Source organism: Colobus angolensis, unplaced genomic scaffold (assembly GCF_000951035.1).
Source record: "Colobus angolensis palliatus isolate OR3802 unplaced genomic scaffold, Cang.pa_1.0 Scaffold421, whole genome shotgun sequence".
Taxonomy (NCBI): Eukaryota; Metazoa; Chordata; class Mammalia; order Primates; family Cercopithecidae; genus Colobus; species Colobus angolensis.
The window spans coordinates 2141273-2162119 of NW_012117611.1; the positions used below are offsets into that span (position 1 = coordinate 2141273).

The 20847-nt window shown below is 38.6% G+C and overlaps 1 protein-coding gene across 5 annotated transcripts in view; it reads left to right on the top strand.

Moving 5' to 3' along the window:
• The window catches only part of PDE1A (phosphodiesterase 1A, calmodulin-dependent), a 386517-nt gene that overhangs the window by 357527 nt on the left and 8143 nt on the right, over positions 1-20847 (top strand). For 2 of the 5 annotated variants that reach the window (XM_011956691.1, XM_011956694.1), the window contains one exon: positions 7947-8348. The exons of 2 other annotated variants lie outside the window; for them this stretch is intronic. In XM_011956691.1, coding sequence (XP_011812081.1) covers positions 7947-7990 — 44 coding nt within the window. In that variant the 3' untranslated portion in view covers positions 7991-8348. Of the gene's footprint in view, positions 1-2762; positions 2833-7944; positions 8349-20847 lie in introns of those variants that run through there. One more of the 5 variants, XM_011956692.1, reaches the window with a different exon arrangement.

Genomic DNA, 20847 nt, shown 5'->3' on the forward strand with positions numbered 1-20847 from the left:
TCAAAATGCAGAAATCACCGGTCTTCTGTGTCCTTCGCGCTGGGAGTCGGAGACTGCAGCTGTTCCTATTCGGCCATCTTGCTCCGCCCCTATAATTTCTTTTAATTAAGTAATTTAATGTGATGGAACTGAATCATGTGATACAAATTAAATGCATAATTTTATACCCATTGAGGTTAATAATGTCAAAGACATATTTCAGGAGGAAACTGAGCAAAAAAAGAGACATTTTTTATTATGGGGAAATCCGAATGAAAGAACAAAGCTGGAGGCATCATGCTACCTGACTTCAAACTATACTACAAGGCTACAGTAATCACAACAGCATGGAACTGGTACCAAAAGAGATATATAGACCAATGGAACAGAACAGAGGCCTCAGAAATAACACCACACATCTACAACCATCTGATCTTTGACAACCCTCACAAAAGCAATAGGGAAAGGATTCCTTATTTAATAAATGGTGTTGGGAAAACTGGCTAGCCATATGCAGAAACCTGAAACTGGACCCCTTCCTTACACTTTATACAAAACTAAAGAGCTTCTGCATAGCAAAAGAAATTATCATCAAAAGAAACTACCATCAGAGTGAACAGACAATCTACAGAATGGGAGAAAATATTTGCAATCTATCCATCTGACAAAGGGTTAATATCCAGAATCTATAAAGAACTTAAACAAATTTACAAACAAACAAACAAACAACCCCATCAAAAAGTGGGTGAAGGATACGAACAGACACTTTTCAAAGGAAGACATTTATGTGGCCAACAAACATGAAAAAAAGCTCATTGTCACTGGTCATTAGAGAAACACAAACCAAAACCACAATGAGATACCATCTCACACCAGTTAGAATGGCGATCATTAAAAAATCAGGAAACAACAGATACTAGAGAGGATGTGGAGAAATAGGAATGCTTTTACACTGTTGGTGGGAGTGTAAATTAGTTCAATCATTGTGGAAGACAGTGTGGCAATTCCTCAAGGATCTAGAACTAGAAACACCATTTGACCCAGCATTCCCATTACTGGGTATGTACCCAAAGGGTTATAAATCATTCTACTATAAAGATACATGCACACGTATGTTTATTGTAGCACTGTTCACAATAGCAAAGACTTGGAACCAACCCAAATGCCCATCAATGATAAACTGGATAAAGAAAATGTGGCACATATACCCAATGGAATACTATGCAGCCATTAAAAAGGATGAGTTCATGTCCTTTGCAGGGACTTGGATGAAGCTGGAAACCATCATTCTCAGCAAACTAACACAGGAACAGAAAACCAAATACAGCATGTTATCACTCATAAGTGGGAGTTGAACAATGAGAACACATGGACACAGGGAAGGGAACATCATACACCAGGGCCTGTCAGAGGGTGGGAGACTAGGGGAGGGATAGCATTAAGAGAAATACCTAATGTAGATGACAGGTTGATGGGTGCAGCCAACCACCATGGTATGTGTATACCTCTGTAACAAACCTACACATTCTGTGCATGTATCCCAGAACTTAAACTATAATAAAAATAAATATAAAACAAATGAGATAACCTGTTCTGTTTTATGCAACGTGTAGAACAATCTTAAGGTGTTAATTGAATTATGTAAACTATTTCTTCCAAGGAAATACTTAAAGGATTATAAAAGCCAGCTTAAAAACTTGAGGACTGTAACAGAGTATAAATAGTGAATTTGCCCTTCTTTCTGTACAGTGTGTAATGTAGAGAACTGTTAAAATAAATGCAAGAAACAGTTGTTTTACCCTCCCCTGATTGACTCTCAGAGTTTCTCTTGCTCCCCCTGAAGAGTATCACAGTTTGAATCAGGCCGAGTCTTCCTTTTGCTTTCAGAGGATGTGAAAAAGTTGTTATTGAAATAATAAACAAGTAATCAATCTGAGTACCGCCTTTATATTCCTCCTTTGCTTCTCTGTGAAAAACCTAGGTCTGCGTCCATGGACGTCATCGGGAAATAAGGCTGAATGGCTTCTGACTCCATTCCCAAGCTCTGATTCTGTGGACACTTAGAGAGGCTTTTTCAGTGAATATTTTCAAATCACGTTTAGTACTGCTAGATAACAAGCTGCTCAGGGAGAATGAATAGCAGTGTTAGCCTTGGCACCCCACCCAAACCAGTTACAGAGCAGTGACTCTCAAAGACCTACATTCCCCTGTGGTATTTATCTGTAGTTTTTATCTCATGTGTCTCTGTGAGCTTTCTGAGCACATTTTTTTTTTTTTATTTGCCAGCAATGCCTATTAGTACTCACCAGTGGGCCTCACTCTTCCACATCTGTTGCTTAGAGAAAATAAAAATTGGTTTTTTGAAAGTAACGAAAACATGTCAATGTTGCTTATAAGGCATGTGTTTGTAAAATATTTGCTATTCCTTTCCACTATCTTTTTAATTCAATCAAAACCCTTCATGTAAAGCCTACCTCACTTTACATTATAACTTCTAAGTTCCCAGGACTGAATCCTAAGCAATTCTGAGAGAATATACGTGTACATTTTAGATTTCAAAAGGGACAAATAATCAAACAGAGGAAAACAAAGTCTTTCAGAAATAAAAACTAGAGCTTGCTATCATTCTCTAATTATAGTTCAAAATGCAATTAGAAGTTTAAATGAGATCATGTTAGTAATTTTATATATTTTAAATTATTAGTAAATTAAATGAATTATTATATTATACATTTCCTTTATTGTTCTTATTTCCAATTTAACCTCTTCAGCTTTGTCTTCAGGTCATGTTCTACATCATGTTAGCAGTACAATAGTGCAGGAGTATGCATTTGATAGAGTGGAACTTTCAGAAGATAAGAATCATGAAGTTCTAAGAAGCGATATTCAGAGTCACTTAACCCTAGAAGAGCTTAAATAATTGTTTGAATGGTGAGTGTGTGCTTGTGTGTTATCCATTCATTCACTCATTCCTCTATTACAAAGGTATAACTCAATAGTTTTCAACCTGGGCAGCCTATCAGCATGATCTGGACTACTATTTTTTAAAGTTCAACATGACCTTTCTCCAGTTCACAGAGGAAGGTCCAGGTAAAACACTTTTGTGCATTTAAATCAGTGCAACAGGACGTGTAGGGGAAGAGCAGGAAATATCAGCTCATGGTCAGGATAAGCCAAGTACAGATCTAAATCTGAGCCAGCTTCACCTTGGCAGGATGAACTCAGGAAATGGCAATGGGAACCTTTGTAGTTATATCCATCTAGGGATAGGACAGTTCCATTGTGTCTATCCCGCATGATATCTATATTTTGGTTCATACTGCCGTACCCTGGAATGTTTGCTCTCTACTCCTGGGAAGACCAGTGGACAAGGTCATGACTGGTCCTGGAACATGAGGTTACTCTTCACACAACTTGAAGTCTAGCTACGCCTATGTTTTCCTATGTCTCTACCTTTGGTTTTGTTCTTCCCTCCTCATAGAATGCTGTTCCTGGGCCCCCTCCTCCATTCTGCTTATTAAAATCCTACCTGTTTTCCAAGATTCAATTAAAATGCCATCTTCTCCAAGAAGCCTATCACTTAGTTTTATAAACATAGCTGTCTCTTTCATACTGTAGTGTAGTTAGACTGCTTATCATATTCTACCTTGCATTCTCAAAATAAGAAGTGAGAAATGCATTTGCAGGAGGCCTACTCAAATTAGAGTTCTAGTAAGAGTGAAGCTGGACAGGACACATAACTACACATGCCTTATCGAGGTTCTGGTATTCTGCTTTGGGTACGTGCACCATTTCTCTATGCAATGAGAGCCACTGTGTATTATGAGATATGATTGGAGTATGTTTCAAATGTAAAAACTATGGATTTTGACAAAAGGTAGAGAACCACTAATCAAGTCATTACAAAAATATTTATAGAGACCCCCTATGTGCCAGTGCAAACAAATGCCTATCATCTTTTTTCTTGAGAGCAGAACTCAAAAGGTGCTCAGCATCAGATTTCTGGTGCCTCCTACTCAGGGCTACGTAAGAGCTCTGTCAATGTTGATTAGAGGAAAGTTGGTTCCACTTTGTGGAAGTCTGATGTTAATGGTGAGTCCACATAAATGAAATAGTATTACCCACTATTTGGTACTATGTTTTTGTTTGTTAGCTAAATGACATTAAAAATCTAATAAATCACAAAAGGGCAAACTGAATGTAAGGGTTGTTCCCCAAAAGTTTCTCCTCATGTTTTATGTCTGCATTTGCTATGTTTTCTGATACCTCAAACCTAGTCACTTGCTCTAATTGTACTTTGCAATATAAGTAATGCATGCAAGAGTGCATGGGAGTTTTGTGGCTTCTGAAAACTCTGAGACAAGAAGTATGGAAATTTGGGAAGTAGAGGTAATAATGGGGAAGGGAGGATTGGGTTGGATGTTGCACTGTCGAACAGAGATGATGGGGCAGAGTAAGCTAAAGTCTTTGGGTACAGGGTATGGAACAGCTCTCAGAGACAGTTCTCTCATTCTGGTGCCGCTCTCATCTAATAGGAGTTTGATGTGTGACCAGAATTTGACTGGGTTCATGTGTAATGCTCACACCAAGGACAGACTCAAATGCTCACACCAAGGACAGACTTTGTCATATACCCCCAATAACTGGCCCAGTTCCAAGTACTAAAAGTACTTCCAAATTATTGGAAGCTCTGTTGTCTTAACCTTACACCTTGAAGAACAGAAATCCCTTCTTTTGTCACCGCTCTTCTCTTCTCTCTCCAAAACCTATAGGTTTCTGTTCCTCTTGATTTCAGGTCTCTGTCCATCTCTCTTCTCATTCTCCTTCTAAAATACTCCCAATTTTTCAGAACAATTTAGTTCTGGTCTAAAGATTAATCAGTTCAACAAAGGAAAAGCCTGATGGTTTCCCTAAAATGACATCTATAATTCTTCAAACAAAAATCATGTACCCTACATAATATGCAATGCTGCATATTGTCTGGGTTGATCATGATTTGTCTGTTATTTTCAACTTAATTAGAATTTCTAAATATATTAATTTCCTCATTACCCTCAGGACATTTTTCAAAATCTTAATCACTGTACCTATGACCTACATTTGTAATTAGAAAATATCACATGAGTTACGGAGTTAGATGGTTGCTTTATTTTTTAATATTTTATGGTTTATTTAAATTATGTTTTCGCTAGAAAAGCTCATAAATTTTCTCAGTAGGAAACAAAAAAATGGGAATAGGTTTTATATCACTGGTTAAAAAATTTAAAAACAAAACTAGAAGCGTTTTTCACTAGAAGTAAGAGAAACATTTAAAATTGATGGGAAAGTATTAACATTATTAAAAGATCAAATTTGCCTTACGATTAGCATAGTATTTTAATATATCATGATAGTTCACTAATTAAACTTTATATATTGTTTATATTCTTAAAATGCAATATTGTGTATTATGTATTGTAAATAATCTTTGTAATTATGTTGGTGTTAATGCCAAATCAAACGTAGATTCATATTATACTAACTACATATTTATGTTCCAGGAAATACACTTGAGTTTTATTACAGTCACTATCCCGTTTAGTCAGACGAATAACCCTACAATTTAGATATTATGATATCTAAATCCAAGGTGAGAACTGAGGTCTAAGGCAGTGAAGTAAGTCTCCAGCATCACAGGTATATACATGTATTACAAATGAATCTAACTTTCTCATTTCTTTTCACAGTTTCATATAGCACACAGAAAATTCTATGGTATAACTACACGGTAGGAGTAAAGACAGAAAGAGGAAAGAGTTTCCTGTGAAACCTTACCCCAAAGACTAGCATAATTGCTTCATCAAATCTACTTCTGTTTAATCTTAGCACAATTTATCCAATGAGCTTACAAATGTGCTCATAAGATTAGTTATATCTCACAGATATTTTTATTTTTAAAAGTTGAAAATTATGAATTTGGGAGTGAAATTTTATATCATTTATTTATTCACCCATTGGCCATCTATACAAAAAAATTACAGCTAACTGTACAAGAAAAGAATTTTAGTCTGACAAAAGTGAAGCTCACTCAGAGAAGCTAAATTATTTGTCTAACATCACAAAATTAATTTTTGAAAAGGTGAGGCTTTTCATCTACGTTGCTCAAATTCAAAATCAGTAACCTGTATCGTTCTATAAGTTAATTGTGATGGGTTGGTTTAGTTAAATTCTCTAAACTTCCCTCCAGAGCAAAAAGTGTGTTCCAAATCTACTGCTGGAAGGATTCTGACAGCAGCAGAACTTAAGGATATTTTAAGTGATATTGTGTGTGTGAGTCTGTGTGTGTGTATGAAAAAGAGAGAAAGGGAGAATGTGCGTGCGTGTGTGTGTGTGTGTGTGTGTCCCATCCACTCTATTTGCATGGGTGACAAAAGTAAGAAAGAAGGTAGAAGGAGCATGCCTGCATTCCCATAGAGATTATTAGCTGGCTTGGTGATGATAAAATGTTTTCCCAAAAGTGGCAGGACTAGGACAAGAAAGGATCTAGGTTGGTAGGAAGATGAGTTATCAGATGATGTACTCTATACTAAATTTATGAGTAGGGGTGGTCTGTGAAGCTCAGCTGTCTTGGAGTAACTCTGAGATGTTTGCTCATAGTTAGATATAGTCAGGATATTAGAAGTTATTTCCAGAGATTCCACTAATCCTCTTCATCCAAGATATGCATTTTGTCCCTCCCATTTGTTTAATGGGAACCCTAGCAGATGGTCCTTATTGAGTATTATAGATTTTTTTATTTCTCTGTTTCGTATCTCATTGTTATGATTAACAATTTTAGCCAATACTGTCTTTACTATTATTTTAGTTGTATCACTCAGAGCTTATGACATTTGTTGTGTTGATACACAAAATCTATGCCACATTTGTGTGCAAATAAATATAACTAATTCTTATGGTGTAACTTTCAGCATTTATGTTTCAGTATGTTTTTTTCAATGTACAATATTCTTTCCTTAAAAGTGTATTTCCCTAACTCTACTAAACTAGAAATGGAATCAATATAAAGTCTGGTAAATAGTAAAGAGAAGAAACCTAATTTCAATGAGTTTAGTTAGGATTGTTCTAAAACCCACATGTAGCCAAAATTGTCCTTCTATAGTTTATCTTAATGCTTATGAGTTTACCAAATGCTTATGAGTTAAAGAAATTATTTATGATTTTTATATTAAATTACAAAAAATTAAGAGTATATTGTGAATGATTATAACTTGTCAGATACACACACATACACATACACACATGCACACAAGACTTAATAATTTTCTTGATGCCTTTTCAGGAGATTAAGGAATGATAGAGCACAATTCCATGTGAAAATCATGTTATAACCTATGTGACAGCATTAGCCCTTCCAGGTCTGTAATTCAATCAGAAATTTTGTTGTTGTTAGCATATTTCAACATTTTTTAAATAGGAGAAAGATATTTTCTGTGGAGAAAGGAAAAGGAAACATGATTTTATTCTATTTTATTTTGAAAATAAATCACAGATAGAATATCATTTCTTTACATAATAAAATTCTACATCCAAGTATTTGCATACTATTTGTTAGCAGACAATATTAATAGGTTTCAAGATAATCTCTCATTAGATTCTGAGAGTGTCTGCTCTAGTTGATAACAACTAGAGTTGGACTCTATAGGAATCCAGGCAATAATTCAAGTAGAGTAAAAAGTAAGTTGAATTATAAAAAAAAGAATCACCTTAAGATCACCACTGATGAATACAAGAATCACAAAAGTTTCAATAGCAAAAGCAAAGTATATTAAAAATTAAAGAAAATATGTCAATTATGTTTCTCTTCATAATTTTACCACAGTAATTTTTTACAAACATGGCTGATTATAAATGGGAATTACGTTTTTTTCACAACTTCTTTACAGCATTTTCTCTAAATTATTAAAATAAGTACCCGCTTTTTTTTTCAGAAGCAAGAACCAGTTCACAGAAGCGTGAGTTTATCCATCAGTAAACACCTTTAAGTAAAACCTCATGCAAAAGGTGGCAGCTCTAATTTGACCAAAAGACTTGGCGATTTTGATATGCTTGCTGGAAATCTACCTTGTCCTGTGTGAGAAAGGGAATCCATTTTTGCAGATTGCACAATAAGCATCATGAGCCATATAAATAACAGCTATAAACTCCTTAATTCACCGGGCTCAACCACTATCAAACAGATTCATCTAGTGGCTACATCAGCACCTTGTGCTTTCAAATATCTGTTTCAATGGGATTTTGTGGCATTTGTCTTTACCGAGTGCCAATAAATTTTCTTTGAGCAACTAATTGCTAATTTTGTCATTTCTACAATAAAGCCTAGTCCACCTGTTTTCACCTTAGATTGTCCCTTTTCTAAACCGTCAGAAAGGTAGTGCAAATTGTTTAAAAAAATTATCTTTTACATTAATTCTACCATTTGTCCTAAGGTATAGATATCTTTGAAAACATATTTATATTATAGTGAGAGTGAATGGCAGGGATGAAATGTATCATCCAAAAACCCACCAGGTTGGCGAAATAGTAGAAAGATGAGTTTTACTGGCAATATCAGTTTGCAAATTGGGAAGAGACAGTCTCCAGTGTGTACCAAAGATGCTCTCTCTTCAAAGAGGGAAAGGGTAGTTGGGTTTTTATGCCTCACAGAGTCTGTATTACACAATAGAGGCATACATATTTAGCAGGTTTGGGGAAAAAGCTATACATATTTATGAGCAGAGTCAAGCACATGCCCAATGGGTAAACATATATGTAATGTACATCCCATGTTTATTCTGGGGTGAGGATTTAGCATTAAAGTGAGAAGGAATTTGGCTCTTTCTGTTAAAGAAATATAGGATACAAAGACAGTTTGTAGACAGTCTCTGCAAGCTGGCCAAAACTGGTTTCAGATCTTCAGTTACTTCTCAGGAAAGAATGTAAGATTGCCCCTCAGTCTTCTTAAAGTTGCAGTGGTGTGGGCTATAAATCAGTTAGGAAGTGTCTGACAATTTTTCTGATATCTCTTATTGTTAGGGAGTTTAGCAAGAGTGTGGTTTTTCTTGTAGCTGTAGAAATTTAGGAAGTTTCCATGACAGTCAAGCTGTCAACACTCAACCTGGAAGTAACTTCTGTTTCCTTAACCTTAGGGTTCATCTTAGTTAATAAATGGGCATTTATTTTGGTCTTTCAGAACATATATGGTTTACTGTACTGTTTTTGTTGGATTTGAAATTGACTTGTTTTCTACATAATTCAGCTTAAGGTTAGCTAAGTTATTTCTTCCTGGAAAAAGTCTGGTTTTTAAGAGCTGCTTTCCTACATCTTCTTTTACTGTTATCAGTTTACTTAATAGTTACCTAAGCTAGACTAGTAGGAGCACTCCAATAATTAATTAGCTAAGAATAGCTGATGTCCAGTACTGAATAATGTATTTCACAAATAAGTATATTTATTTCTTCTCTCTGGCCTTGCCTTCTCATGGGAGGTGGAAAACTTGTCTATAAAATATCATCAGATTAGTCAAGGTTCTCCAGAGGGATGGAAACAATAAGGAATACATGTGGAATGAAATTTATTAGGGAGAATTGCCTCATGCAGTCACAAAGGCAAAGTCCCATGATGGGCCATCTGCAAGCTGGAGAGCCAGAAAAGCTGGTGGCTTGATTCAGTCCAAATTCAAAAGCCTGGGAACCAGGAATGTGAACAGTGGAGCCCCAGCCTGAGGCTGAAGGCCTTAGACCACCCCGCTCCCAGGAGGCTGTTTGTACAAGTCTCAGGGTCCAAAGGCTGAAGAACTTGGAGCTGAATGTCCAAGGGAAGGAGGATAAACAGCAGCTTCTGTGATGGAAGTTTCCTACTCAGAAAGGGAGAGAGAGAAAGCCAGAGCAAGCTGAGTGTCTCCCTTCTTCTACCTGCTTTGTCCCAGCTGCTCCCCCAGCTGATTGGATGGTGCCCACCCACATTCAGGGTAGGTCTTCTTCTCTCTCAGTCCACTGACTCATGGGTTAATCTTCTCTGGAAACAGTCACCTAGGCACACCACAAAACAATGCTTCACTAGCCATCTAGGCATCCCTCAATCCAGTCAAGTTGGTACGCAAAATTACCCATCACAAGTCTATCCCTTGCCAGCTTGGCACCCATTATGCACCTCTTTAAACCACACCTAATCTCCAAATGAAGACTATAAAAAGGTCATAATTCTGTCCAACATGATAAAACTATCCTGTTTACAAGTCAACATGTACTAATCCTATCCTCAGAAGAAAAGATAAAGTTCATGAGTGTTGTTTACTCTTCGGATCTCCTGCAATTCAAATCTGATATAAAATTATAAAATTAACAATATTCAAAGGCTGATATTGTCAATAAATCTTACGTTACATGATAAAGGAAAAATAGAGAAAAGAAAACAAAGATACTTGTTTAAGACATGTTAATATACATACAAATGTATTCTTAACAAAATAGGAAGTACTTATGAAAATTACAGTCCTCGTTTCTGTATCTGGCCACATGGCTGTATATGGTATTTATACATGTCTTCTACTACCCATTCTATATTCCCTTTGCCTTCAGTAAGCACCTCAGCTGGTCATGGTTCTTTGCCTGGCAGGGTGACCCAAACCTTCATTCCTGAATAGTCTGGGCAATTCATAGTCCAGCCTATATTGAGTGGTTGTAGTTTCCCATTGACCTTCATCACAGGGCAGGGTAATACTAACAGCTGCTCTAAGGAATCTTCTGTATTCCAGAAACACTATTCTTTATCTCCATTGTAGAGCAGTAGGCCAATTTCCCCTTAGTAGCCTAGATCAATCACCCTAGCCAACACCCTAACTCCCTTTTTAGCCTGTTGACTCAAGAATCACGAGGAACCCAAAGCAGCCGAGTCACAGTTTTAATTCCCAGTTCAACGGAATCATTTTTGTGTCTCCTAGTAAAAGCATTCCTCCCTCTGGAACCAAGTTCCCTCCAGAACTAGGTCAGAAGAACATAATGTTGCAGGAACAGTGAGAAAAAATTTTGCTAGTGGGTCACTAGGGGTGATGGTAAGTAGTTCTACTTCCATTTCTACCCATTGATTCCCAGACCTATGATTCCTGGCTATGGGAGAAACAGTACCATATATTGGATGCTGATTCAGAACATATACAGCCTTCTGGAAAAATCTGTCTCAGCCCTGTAAAATATTGTCACCTAGCTGGTACTATAGAAGCCATCTTCTTCAGCATAATGGGGAACATGCTAAGACCAGTGAATTCTATGAGCATGAGCTGATTGCTGCTCTTTTTCCTTGTGAAGTGAGTTCCTTGGTCAGAAACAATGCTGTGTGGAATAGGACGGCAGTGAATAAGCCATTACATAAGTCTACAGATGGTAAGATGGTAGTTTTGGCAATAGCATTGTATGCAGGGAAGACAAATCCATATCCAGAGTAAGTGTTTATGCCAGTAAAGACAAAATGCTGCCCCTTCTGTGATGGAAGTAGTCTGATGGAATCAATCTGCCCTGGGGAATGATGCCATATTAGGGCTCACTGTGGGTCTCTGAGTGCTTAGTCTGTTGGCCTCTGAGTGCTCACTATTGGTCTGTGAGTGCTCAGTCTATGGCGAGGCAGTAGCCAGATCAGTCTTGGTGAATGGAAGCCCATGTTGCTGAGCCCATGAATCACCTCGATCCCTACCACCATGGTCACTTTGTTCATGAGCTCATTGGGCAATGACAATGGTAACGGAGGAGGAGGCTGACTGGTATCCACAGAATGAGTCATCCTATTCACTTGATCATTAACACCCTCCTGTGCTAAGGTCACCTTTTGGTGAGTATTCATATGTAACACAAATATTTTTGCATTTTTTGCCCACTCAGAGAGGTCTATACACATAACTGTTCCCCAAATTTCTGTATTATCAATATTCCAATTATGTTCCTTCCAAGTCCTTGACCATTCAGCCAAACCACTGGACCAGGTATTCTCATCCTCTGTCAACTGATTGTGGGGAACTCCTTATGAAGGCATAGTACAAACTGGGAGAGAGGAGGCAGTGTAGAAGGAGTGAGGACTATGGGCATTTGGGCTGCTTCATGTAACTTACCAGTGTGCCTTCAGGACCTGCTTCAGCCCGATCATGTGTATACCAGTACCATCTAACAATAGAATACTGCTGTGTCTTCCCAACTATGTGGCTTAATGGGCCAAATAACACCCAGTTAATGGTAGGCAGTTCAGGTCACATGGTAATTTGCTGGTCCAAGGCCAAGCATTCAGCTTTTACTAAGGCCTAGTAACAGGTCAAGAGCTATCTCTCAAAAGGAGAGTAGTTATCTGCAGATGATGCCAGGCCTCATTGCAGAATCCTAAAGACCTCTATTGTGATTCACCTGTAGGGCCCTGCCAAAGGCTCCAAACAGCATACCTATCTGCCACTGATACAGCAAGGACCATTGGAGCTCTTGGGTCACATGGCCCAAGTGGCAGAGCAGCTTGCATAGCAGCCTGGACCTGTTGCAAAGTCTTTTCCTGTTCTGTGCCCCACTCATAACTAGCAGGGTTTTGTGTTACCCAGTAAATGGGCTAGGGTAACACACCCAAATATGTTGCCTTTATAATCCAAATAGGTCCACTAGGCATTGGGCTTCTTTCTCAGTTGTAGGAGGGGGCCAGATGCCAACAACTCATCATTTACTTTAGATGGGCTACCTTTACAGGCCCTACACCATGGGACCCTTAGAAATTTCATGGAGATAGAAGGCCCTGAAGTTTAGTTGGATTTATTTCCAGGCCCCTGACAATGCACATGTCTTGCCAATAAATCCATAGTGGTTGTTACTTCTTGCTCACTAGGTCCAGTTAACATAATGCTATCAATGAAGTGAACAGGGTGATATCTTGTGGAAGGGAAAAACAATCAAGATCCCTGCAAAACAGATTATGACATAAGGCTGAAAAGTGGGTATACCCCTGAGGTAGGAAGGCAAAGGTGTATTGCTGTCCTTGCCAGTGAATCAAACTGCTTCTGATGGGCCTTATGGACAGGTATGGAGAAAAAGCATTTACCAGAACAATAGCTGCATAACAGGCACCAGATGTGTTAATGTATTCAAGAATGAAACTACATTGGATATAGCAGTTGCAATTAGAGTCACCACTTGGTTAAGCTTACAACAAGTCACTGCCATTCTCCAGGATCCACCTGTCTTCTGTACAAGCCAAATAGGAGAGTTGAATGGGAATATGGTGGAAATCACCACCTTTGCATCTTTCAAGTCCTTGATGGTTGCACTAGTCTCTGAAAACCATTCAAGAATGCTACCTTATTTTCTATTTACTATTGTCTTAGGTACAGGCAGTTCTAATAGCTTCCATTTGGCCTTTCCTATCATAATAATCCTCATCCACTAGTTAGGGAACCAGTGTGGGGATTCTGCCTGCTGCTAAGTCTGTCTATTCCAATAATGCATTTTGAACTGGGGAAATAACTACATTATGGGTTTGGGGACCACTGGACCTGAGCTAAAGCTGCATTAATCACTTGACTCCCCTAAACCTCTACTACAACTGGAGGGCCACAGTGATGTTTTCAGTCTCTTGGAATCAATGTCAGTTCAGAGCCAGTGGCCAGTCATCCCCGAAAAGTCTGATTATTTTCCTTTCCCTGATACAAGGCCAGAGGTCCCTTTGGGGAAATATAGGAGAAAGACTAACAGTATAAATTTTATGTAGTGCACCAGGGCCTTTCCTCAATGGGACCTGGTCTCCCCTTCACTTAAAGGGCTCTGGGTCTATAAACTGGCTCAAGTCTAGAAATTGATCAAGGGGCAGTGATTCCCTGTTGTCATGATTCGAGTTAGGATTTTGTTCACTTGACCCAGAAATTTTGTGCTTCTACAGTTCAAGTAAGAGCACAGTAAGCTTCCCATCTATTTTACTTCTAGGAACATAATGATTAATTAGTCAATGCTGGAGGTCTACACAAGTCAGATTATTCTGATTGTTGCTTTGCCTCTGCTGTTAATTCCAGTAACTATGTCCACCTTGCCTTTGGCATTTGAGTGCCATCACTTGGTCTCTGCCACCCAAGGATCCAATTATTCCCATTGCATTTGTTTTCTAATTGAGTGATTGTAGTTCCCACTGTAAGTTCTGGAATGCAGAGAAGAGCAGTCACAGAAATATTTAAGGATGCTGGTGCTCCCCTCACAAATTTATTTCTTAAAATATTAGTGAAAGGTGTATCTTCTGGACCCTCCCAGTGTGGGTGAGTAGGTTTTATGTGACAAGTTCACCGTAGCATTCCAATTTCCTTAAGCCTTTTAATTCCCTCCTCTAAATGAGACCACGGTAGATCAGGCCTCCCCAGCTCACTCATGGGGTGGGCTATCTTTTTATTCATGTTTCAGCCAGTCAACCAAATAAACTTATAGTGCCTTTTATCACTCCTTGAGCTGCAATATTAAATGCAGAATATATGCTTAGTGGGCTCATATCAATAAATTTGGCCTCATCCTTTATGTTTCTCCCACCACAATCCCACATCCTTAATGTCCATTCCCACGCAGGCTTCCTGGATGTCTGCCGGTATCAATTAGAACACTCAAGTAGTTCCTTTGGAGTATAGTGCACCTCCTTGTGGGTCATACTCTGAACCTCGCCTCTGGGATTTGAGTCTAGTTATAGGTTTAGAAGCAAAGAGGGGTGGTGGGGGTGGGTCTTGAGGAGAACCAGCATTGTCTTGCCTGGCAACTGCTGCAGGGGAGACCATTACTCTTTTTTCTGGCAATGCAGTTAATCTCAGAGAGGGGTGGAAAGGAGATACCACTGTGGGTGGGGGTGCCCCTGCCTCTGGGGGTGGAGAGGACACTCACCCTGGCAAAAAATACTCACCAGAATTTAGGAGCTCAATGCCCCCAGCTCCATCAGGATCATCCCTCACATCCCCATCCCCATTTAGATAATTCCATTTTTTTTCCCAACTAATGTCCTCACTTTAACAGTAGACACCAGTAGAGGCCGAGAGTTCACCTTTCTTTATAATTCAGCCAATGGCATGCTGAAGGCTTATGTTTGATTTTCAGCAGTTTAAGTCCTGTGGCTACGGAAAAGGAGATTCTCCTTCAGGACACATTTAGCAACTTTTAGGGTATGTATGTGCATCTGGAGCTGGGAATTGGAATCCCCAATCTCATCTTTTTCTTTCCTCACTTTGTCCAGTGATACTAAGAGCACCCAACTAACTTCATTATCATTCACTGGTTTTCCACAAGAGTTTGAAGGTATGCATAGAGTCACTAAACTTACCTCCTGAAAGTGGTGAATTAGGAGCATCAAGTGCATTTATTTTGTGTATCTCTATAAACAGTTCATGCCAAAGACTATTTAGGTTTAATTAGATTATAGAGTCAGTTCCAGAAATCCCAAAACCCATTAATGAAATTCACTTTAAAAATACTGTTCCTCTAGAACCATTCCTGGCATCAGTGTCTGTATTAGTCAGAGTTCTCCAGGAGGACAGAACCAATAGGATATACATGAAAGGGAATTTATTAGGGAAAATTGGCTCACACTGTCACAAAGGCAAAGTCTCACCACCGTAGACCATCTGCAAGACGACGAAACAGTTGGTAGCATGGCTTTGAGGGAAGCTGGTAGTGTGACCACTGAGTCTGAAAGCCTCAAAACCAAGGAGGCCAAGAATGCAGCCCCAGTCTGAAGCCAATGGCCTTAGAGTGTCCCAGGAGGCGGCTACTGCAAGTCTCAGAGTTTAAGGGCCAAAGAACCTGGAGTCTGGTATCCAAGGAAAAGGATAAAAAGGTGTTTTACTCAGGAAGAGAGAGAGAGAGAGGTCAAAAGAGAAAGCTGAGCAAGACGAATGTCCCCCTTCTCCTGCCTGCATTGCTCTACCCACATCCCTAACTGATTGGATGGTGCCTGCCCACATCGAGGGTGGCCCAGTTCACTGACTCATGGTTCAATCTCTTCTGGACACACCCTCACAGCCATACCCCAAATCAGTATTTCACCAACCCTCGATCGAGTCAAATTGACACCTAAAGTTAATCATCACACTAAGAAAAGCCAAAAACATAAGAGGCAGTACATTACACCCAGGGAGGGAGCACAGTATACGGTTAGGATCTAGGACTCCAGAACTAGACCATCTTGTTCAATTCTGGTTCCTTACTTTTTAGTTATGCAATCTTGGACAATTTGTTTAATCTTTTTTGTGTTTCAGTTTGCTCATTTATAAAGTGAGGATCACAAAAATAGTCTCTTGTCTCAAGAGCTGTTAGGAAGATTAAATGAGTCAATATATATAAAGTGTTTAGAACTTAGCATTTTCTACAATAATTCTTTTTTTTTTTTTTTTTTAATTTGAGACAGGGTTTCACTGTGTCACTCAGCCTGAAGTGCAATGGCATAATCATAGCTCACTGCAGCCTCAAACTCCTGGGCTCAAGACATCCTCCTGCCTCAGTCTCCTGAATAGCTAGGACTACAGACACACACTACCATGCCTGGCTAAATTTTTACTTTTGTAGAGATGTAGTCTCACTGTACTCCACAGGCTGGTCTTGAACTCCTGGACTCAAGTAATCCTCTCTCCTCAGCCTCCCAAAGGGCCTGGATTATAGGCATGAGCCAATGCACTCAGCCTACATTCATTCTTATTATCCTGGGCTCACATATGCTCCTTGAGACTGAATGGATAGGCTTCCTTAAAGAAGTGTACTACAGAAAAATATTACTTGCTCATGACGATTTTGATATATGTAAGATTATGCTTAACTCATGACAAAACATGCAACGGCGCAGTCCATCAATCAATCAAGTGAACTGCTGTATGATGAATTACCTTGATAGGTGATTTTTATCACCTTTCCATTCTTAATTAACCTATCAAGATAGTCTATAAAGTTTATCCCCAAATATCTTTAAAATCCATCCAGTTTTCTGTGCGAGTAAATCAAGCAATGGAATTAGCTTGTTCTGAATGGCTACTAGAGCTGCTCACTCTATATAGTTATAAATGAACCATCTTTATCTAAATACTTTCTATTAAGGCTTCTGCCACTTCATATATCTGTCACAGAACACTTTGGGGGAAAAAGGGATTCTAAAAAAATGTTCTGTAAGCCTAAATTTTCTCAAAAAAGGGCACTTTAATTAATCCAGTGAACTTGGTTTATGACAATTCAATTCTTTCCTGAAGGGATTTTTACCATTTAAATTTTTATCTCTTAAAGTATGCCTAGATTTAGACTGTATACAGCCCAAACTCTTCAGCTTCCCTAATTTTACTTCTTCTAGGACTGCTATTTATACTTTTGCTAATATAATTTTCTCTTGTTAGTGATAGGAATCTAGGAAATTCCCAGTAATCATGCAAAAAATGTGTAACTAAATTATTTGATCTCTGTCATATGTATCTAATTTCTGTATTTTGTTCTTTCTCCAAAGAAAAAAATTATACAAAGTGAAAAGGAAAGGAAAAGTGATCTAAAAGATCTCTTCAGGTAGGATTCAGTATGTCTTCACGCGAAGATAGTGAAACCTACAAGAATCTGATGCTCAAAGTTTATTACAGTGTCATCTTCAAAACACAACCAAGGCCTATTCTTTAGAAGATAACTGGGTAGTGAGTGATCTTGGAAGCCATGCACTAATTTTGATTTATGTCAGGAAATTTTTGTAGAGTTAGCAGTAGAAATTCAGTCTAAGTTAATATCAACTCAACTATATTAACTCATCACTCTGGACATGGGATTCATTCAGAAGACTCTTGTGTTCCTACATTACCCTTCCATCTGAGATGAGGCTTCTATAAAATATAAAGGCATGTCTGTCGATTCAGAGAAACTCAGAAACATCAATAAGAAACAAAAAATTCATCAAATAAAGGCAGTACAACAACAGTAAGAGAATAGTTTCGATGTTATTTTGATGTAGAGATAATAAAATACCCACAACTTATTTTAAATAAGTTTGCCTCCATCAGGACAATCAACTTGTTACATGAGTCTTTAGAGATTAGAGATTCTACAACTTACCAGAATTCTGACTGAAAGTTGTAGATCAGTAAAGTACTTTGTGACTAATTGCTTAAAGTGCTTTTTATTTTAAAGCATGAATTTACAAGTTTACTTCAATAGGAGCAACTTGCATATACACCCAAGGGAGACAATTTCTTCCACTACTACATTCACAAACTGTATGTAGATGAAGCTAGCTTTCTCCACATATCCCATCAAATAACCCCCCATCATAGCCAGCCAATGTTAGGTATCAACATGTACATAGCAGAGAAAGAAATAACATGGAAAGACTTTTGTAAGAACCCAGGAGCCTTTCTCCACCAGGTTAAAGGATAGCTGAATATGTGGAATTGATTTCTATCTTGACTGATTCTTAGGCCCAATCAACATAGCTACTACTAACTCTCTAAAGCCTCTTAGAGTTAAGATTCGGTGGCTTCAAGCTAAAAGATGAGATGAAAAACATTTATTTCTGGGGGCATTTGGTAGCTCCAGTTCAACTCAGTTTACAAATTTGTTAAACATTGTTTACAAAATACCATCAGGGATATCTTTAGACTCCTAGAATTTTGGATTATGCATACCACTAGCCTCTGATGACTTGTTCTTCCATAACAGATACTGACATGGTGAATATTATTTAGGTTGGTAAAGACTGCAAGTGAATTTAGTCTCCATGAAAAACATTAAGAGAAAAAAATCAAAGAAAACTTACTTTCCTGACTCTTCTCTCATCCTCCCCAGAAGGAAACTCACACAAAAAAGTGCCCTCTCCATTGAAAAGTTTGTTGATTATAAACACTAAAATTGGGTCTTAGAGTCTATAGAAACTTGTGATATTTGCAGTCTCTAGGTTAGAAACAGTTCATAGCTGTTGTTACGTTTGAATATGCAAAGTGTGCACAATTTGAGATCTTTAAGATCTACAATGGATGCTTAGCCATGGTGTTGCAGGATGGAGAGTCACAATTCATCAAAATAGGCCTGGCGTGGTGGCTCATGCCTATAATCCCAGCACTTTGGAAGGCCAAGGCAGGCAGATCACCTGAGGTCAGGAGTTTGAGACCAGCCTGGCCAACATGGTGAAACCCTGTCTCTACTAAAAATACAAAAATTAGCCAGACATGGTGGCAAGCACCTGTAATCCCAGCTACTCAGAAGGCTGAGCCAGGAGAATCGCTTGAACCCGGGAGCTGGAGGTTGCGGTGAGCGGAGATTGCACCATTGCACTCCAGTGTGGGTGACAGAGCAAGACTCCATCTCAAAAAAATAAAAAAATAAAATAATAATAATAATGATAATAAAATAAATTCATCAAAACAAAAATGATAACAGGGTTTGTGCTCCTCTACATCTTTGGATTTTTTAAGCATAGATACTTCAGTTATATATTTATCCTGGATTTTAAATAAAATAACTTCTCATTATTCTTGGAGCCCCAATGTCTATTATTTCTCCTTTATGGTATTAACAGCCCTTTACTTTGAAATCCCCATGGGTATAGGACTTGTGCAGGCCTTGCTACTGGATTCTTTTTAGCTTATCTTCTACTGCTGGGTTTATCACAGATAACAGTAGTAAAAAGAGAATCTTATTTCTTACAAGTGCTGCTCACACTTCTTACTACCACACTACCCAGCCACCCCTGAAGAACTGAATTTCAAATCCTAGCAGCTTGTCAGAGAAGGAAGATGAAAAATGTCACGTTTACTCCACATTTCCCAACTGGAAACGTCACTGTTGTACTTTTCCAGATGACTAAGAATGCTACTGCCCTTTCCAATCAGTAGTACTTTCCCCTTTGAGTCAGGGCCTTAGCACCACGTTACCAAACTCTTCAACTTAGTAATAAAATTCATGGCTCTGGGGTTGAAAGCCCAGCTCTGTCACTTAGATGGTGTATGACCTTGGGTAAAAAAAAAAATGTTGAAAGGATAAGATGATAAAATATGTGAAGCACTAAGCACAGTGCTTGGTACATGGTAAGAATTTTCTTAATGTTTACTATTGTTTTTACTGTTGCTACTAATATTGTTCTTAATAATTACAAACTTAAGTTATTCCTCCTTACTAAGCTATGTTCTTATGCAATTTCCTGTACAGATAACCTAGGATTAAATAATTTGAGCTACAGTAACACTTCATGCTAAAATACATATAGACAGATTACTGATATGGCTGTTGAGGCCTCACAATCATGGCAAAGTCATGGCTTACATGGTGGCAGCAAGAGAGCTTATGCAGAGGAGCTCCCACTTATAAAACCATCAGACCTTGTGAGACTTACTCACTACTATGAGAACAGCATGGGAGAAACTGAAACCATGATTCAATTATTTTCACCTGGTTCCCCCCGTACACGTGGGGATTATTATTATTATTATTATTGAGACGGAGTTTCTCTCTTCTTGCCCAGGCTGCAGTGTACTGGTGTGATCTCGGCTCACCCGCAACGTCTGCCTCCCGGGTTCAAGCAATTCTCCTGCCTCAGAATTGATCCCCGAGCAGCTGGGGTTACAGGCATGCGCCAACACGCCCAGCTAATTTTCTGTATTTTTAGTAGAGATGGGGTTTCTCCATGTTGGTCAGGCTGGTCTCGAACTCCCGGCCTCAGGTGATCCACCCGCCTCGGCCTCCCAAAGTGCTGGGATTACAAGCGTGAGCCACTGCACCCAGCTGACACGTGGGGATTATTATAGTTCAAGGTGAGATATAGGTGGGGACACAGCCAAACCATATCAATTTCCTAGAGCCTTTCATGATAACAATGAATTACACATGTTTATCCTACGTGTATATATCTAGTCCATATTTA